At 36.8% G+C, this 3,405-nt stretch overlaps 1 protein-coding gene across 1 annotated transcript in view; it reads right to left on the bottom strand.

The window, feature by feature from the left end:
* Positions 1–3,017, bottom strand: part of LOC135462582 (putative cyclin-dependent serine/threonine-protein kinase DDB_G0272797/DDB_G0274007) — a 4,545-nt gene extending 1,528 nt beyond the window's left edge. The window contains exon 1 of the mRNA XM_064739806.1: positions 2,965–3,017. Coding sequence (XP_064595876.1) covers positions 2,965–3,017 — 53 coding nt within the window. The remainder of the gene's footprint in view (positions 1–2,964) is intronic.
* Positions 3,018–3,405: the final 388 nt, after the last annotated feature.

Here is a 3,405-nt window from a genome sequence, read left to right as displayed (position 1 = left end):
GAATATTATGCCACATTTTGTTGTGTGTTTTTTTTAGCCCCCGCTATACGCACAGACCTGTAAAGCTGTGATGTGACAAACACAAGTACCACTTCTCACACATCCTAAGGTTTTTTTGAAGTCTTACAATCATGTAAACAACTCCAACACCTTTTTGTGAAAGGACTGGCGCATTGATCTCTGAAAATGACCAGTGTTAATTGTCTTGGTTTGTAGATTTTTTAGCGTTTTAAGTTTTAGCTTTGTGTGTGAAAGCTATGTGATCAAAGAATACAGGTAAGCAGAGGACAAAGAACGCATACCCTAAATGACCAAAAATTTCAAATTTCAAAAATGCACTTTTGGAAGCAAATAAATGTCACTAAATATTATTTTTGGTATTGGGAACTCAATTTTCCAGTAGAATATCCTCCCATGTTCCAAGCAAACCTCAAAACACCTTTCTAAAATCAATAGAACTCTCAAAATCAAGAAAAATGGGGAAGTTAGTTATGGGAGAAATATAATGGTCATTCAGGTCAATCAAACTGACCAAGACTCGCAGGACACAACCTTAGGATATACATTTACATGTATAGGATATACATTACATGTATAGGATATACATTTTCATGTATAGGATATACATTTACATGTGTAGGATATACATGTACATTTACATGTGTAGGATATACATTTACATGTATATCCAGGAACTTCTTGGATTATCATTGCTCGAGAAAAGGTCTGATTTATTCAGTGATGTACATATACTTGTATGCAGGTGTATACCTATTGTGAAGGTTTTGGACTTCAGGTAAAGATACAGGTATGACCAGCACCACGATTCACAGTATGATCAGAGCTGCATGTAACTGTATAACCTGTGGTAACCAGATAGTCTCATTGTTTTTATATGTGTATATGTGTCAAGCAATGTACACAGTGTAATTCAACACCGTTTTTACTCTGCGGCTGTAAACCTATACATGTATATGGGGGATTTGGAGGTCTTTTGTAATACAATATGAGCATAGTACAATGTATAAAGCAAATACAAAAGTTGAACACACCTAGATATGTACTTGAGATATACCATGTATATTCCCTTAGGTTATAAGCATGTATTTGCACATACGCTGTATTAAATTGGGACCGGTAGATCCAGGATCCATCCTGGGTCGAGGTCACGCCTAAGACCTTAAAAGAGGAAGTTGTAACTTACATGAACTCTAAGGACTCCTTCGTTGTCATATTACTGAAAAATTTGTTAAGTACGACGTTAAAAACCAAGCACTCACTCACTCACTGTATTAATTGGCACATCTGAGAAACAAATGAAGACAACATGTACATTTACAATTCGTATATATATATATATATATATATATATATTATATATATATATATATATATATATATTATAGTGTATCCCTACTTGTTATTTGGTGTATATTTAGGTTTCATTGTTTGGGTGATTAGATTGGGGCAGCGACAGTATAGACTTTCCGTGCTTCAAACCAGGTACATGTAACATAATTCCTCCACCTTTTCGAATAATTTTCTTTCAGCGCATTTTACACATGCAACATTTCTAATTTGATTTCGGTAACAAAACTACATTGGTTGGATTGGCCAGAGCTTCACATAAAGTATAAGTTTATCCTGTTAAGTTTATCAGTTCACACAGGATGATGCCTTCAGAATATGCTTGAATATACACCTTGCAAATGCGTGAAAAGGTTGAAGAATTACAGTAGGTGCAAAATGACAGACACAGATATACATTATGCATGCAGAACATGTGTGCTGTCCTTGTATGCCATGTACAAGTTTCAGTAACAGCGCTTCAAAGACGAATGACATGGGAAAGTCTGCCAGCAACCTGATCATGGGTTTGCCCAGTTTCCTCCCACCATATGCCGGCCACCGTCCTGTAAGTGAAATATTCTTGAGTACGACGTAAAACACCAGTCAAAAAAATACATTTAAATAAATACAAATATATATTTATGATCATTAATGGCAAGTCTACACACTTGTGATTTTCTTCTACAGGACTTGTTTACTGGTAGCATTCTGGGTGTAACCCGAGGCAGGATGCTGCAGCTAGTAAAGCTTGGGCATGTCAGGATGTGAACACATGCTTGTGCCATGTTCATTTCCTGTTGCGGTTCCTGGGTTTTTTGATAGTTTTCAGGTGAACTGCTGAGTGTGCATGTGCTTCAGCATTGTGTGTGTGTGTGGTTAGTATTGTGGGATAGAGTTAGTGCTGACAGCAGGTCATGGCAGAGTTTGATAAGACTGTGATCTTTTAATTTGCTTTATAACGATCTACAGTGTATCTGTGGGCAAGGTGAGGGTTCAATCCCAGCCAGAGCCTTGAACAGAGAGTATGTAGATCCACCGCTGTCACTGTTCCTGTCACTTTGCTTGACACTGTGTCTGGCTCTACTTAGACATGTACATGTGAGTGGTCATCAATGCTTTTGTAGTCATTTGCATATTCCGGTAGAATTTTACTTCTTTGTGTATATTGTATTTCACCTAAAGTTTAGTATTTTCCACATGCCACGTTTTCTTTATTCCATACTGATTCATTTACCATAATGATGTATTGTTTTTTTTTTTTTTGTTTTTGGGAGTTTGGTTAATTTTCTTTATCAGAAAGGCTAATTGTTTGCAACAAAAGTTTCATTTTAAGACCTTCATGAAAGTGCTTTTTTTACATACCAAATTTTAGGTGAAATTTAGTATTTTTGTAATAGTACTAGTATTTTGAAAGGATACACAAAACACTAGGTTTTCATTTCATGCCTCATTAAGTGTTAGGAACTTAGGGTACAGTTTCCTTCTGATGTACACCTACATGGATCACCTATATCATGCAGTATCCCTATACAATTCTAAGTCTTCATCACCTTTAATTTGTTTTTAATGTAATATTTTGCAGATTCCCTGCCCATAGTATGCCAAGCTGTTTACCTTGATCCCCATGAGTCACCCCATGTGAAGAATCCCCCATCACCTTGTTCCATAACCACTCCAGTGCTCCCTAGCCTCCCACAGAGCAGACAAGATGAGTTTTGAAAGTCCTGACAATGAGAAGGACTTCCCAGGTCTCTATGCTCCAGATCAAATTTCAGGTATTAAAAACTACCACAACAAGAATGTCCATGAAGTACAGGAATTGTGTACATATGCTAGGGCTGGCTTTACACTCATGAAAACCTGCGGATGGTCGTGGGTTTCCCCCGGGCTCTGCCCGGTTTCCTTCCACCATGCTGGCCACCCTCGTATAAGTGAAATATTCTTGAGTATGGCGTAAAACACCAATCAAATAAATAAATAAATAAATACACTCATGAACTGAATTATGTTTGTCTTATGTAACATAAGTTTGTTGTAAATTTTTCTCTCGTTAAT

Source organism: Liolophura sinensis, chromosome 2 (assembly GCF_032854445.1).
Source record: "Liolophura sinensis isolate JHLJ2023 chromosome 2, CUHK_Ljap_v2, whole genome shotgun sequence".
Taxonomy (NCBI): domain Eukaryota; kingdom Metazoa; phylum Mollusca; class Polyplacophora; order Chitonida; family Chitonidae; genus Liolophura; species Liolophura sinensis.
The sequence above is the reverse complement of the archived record's forward strand: the minus strand, read 5'-3'. Positions and strand labels throughout refer to the sequence as shown.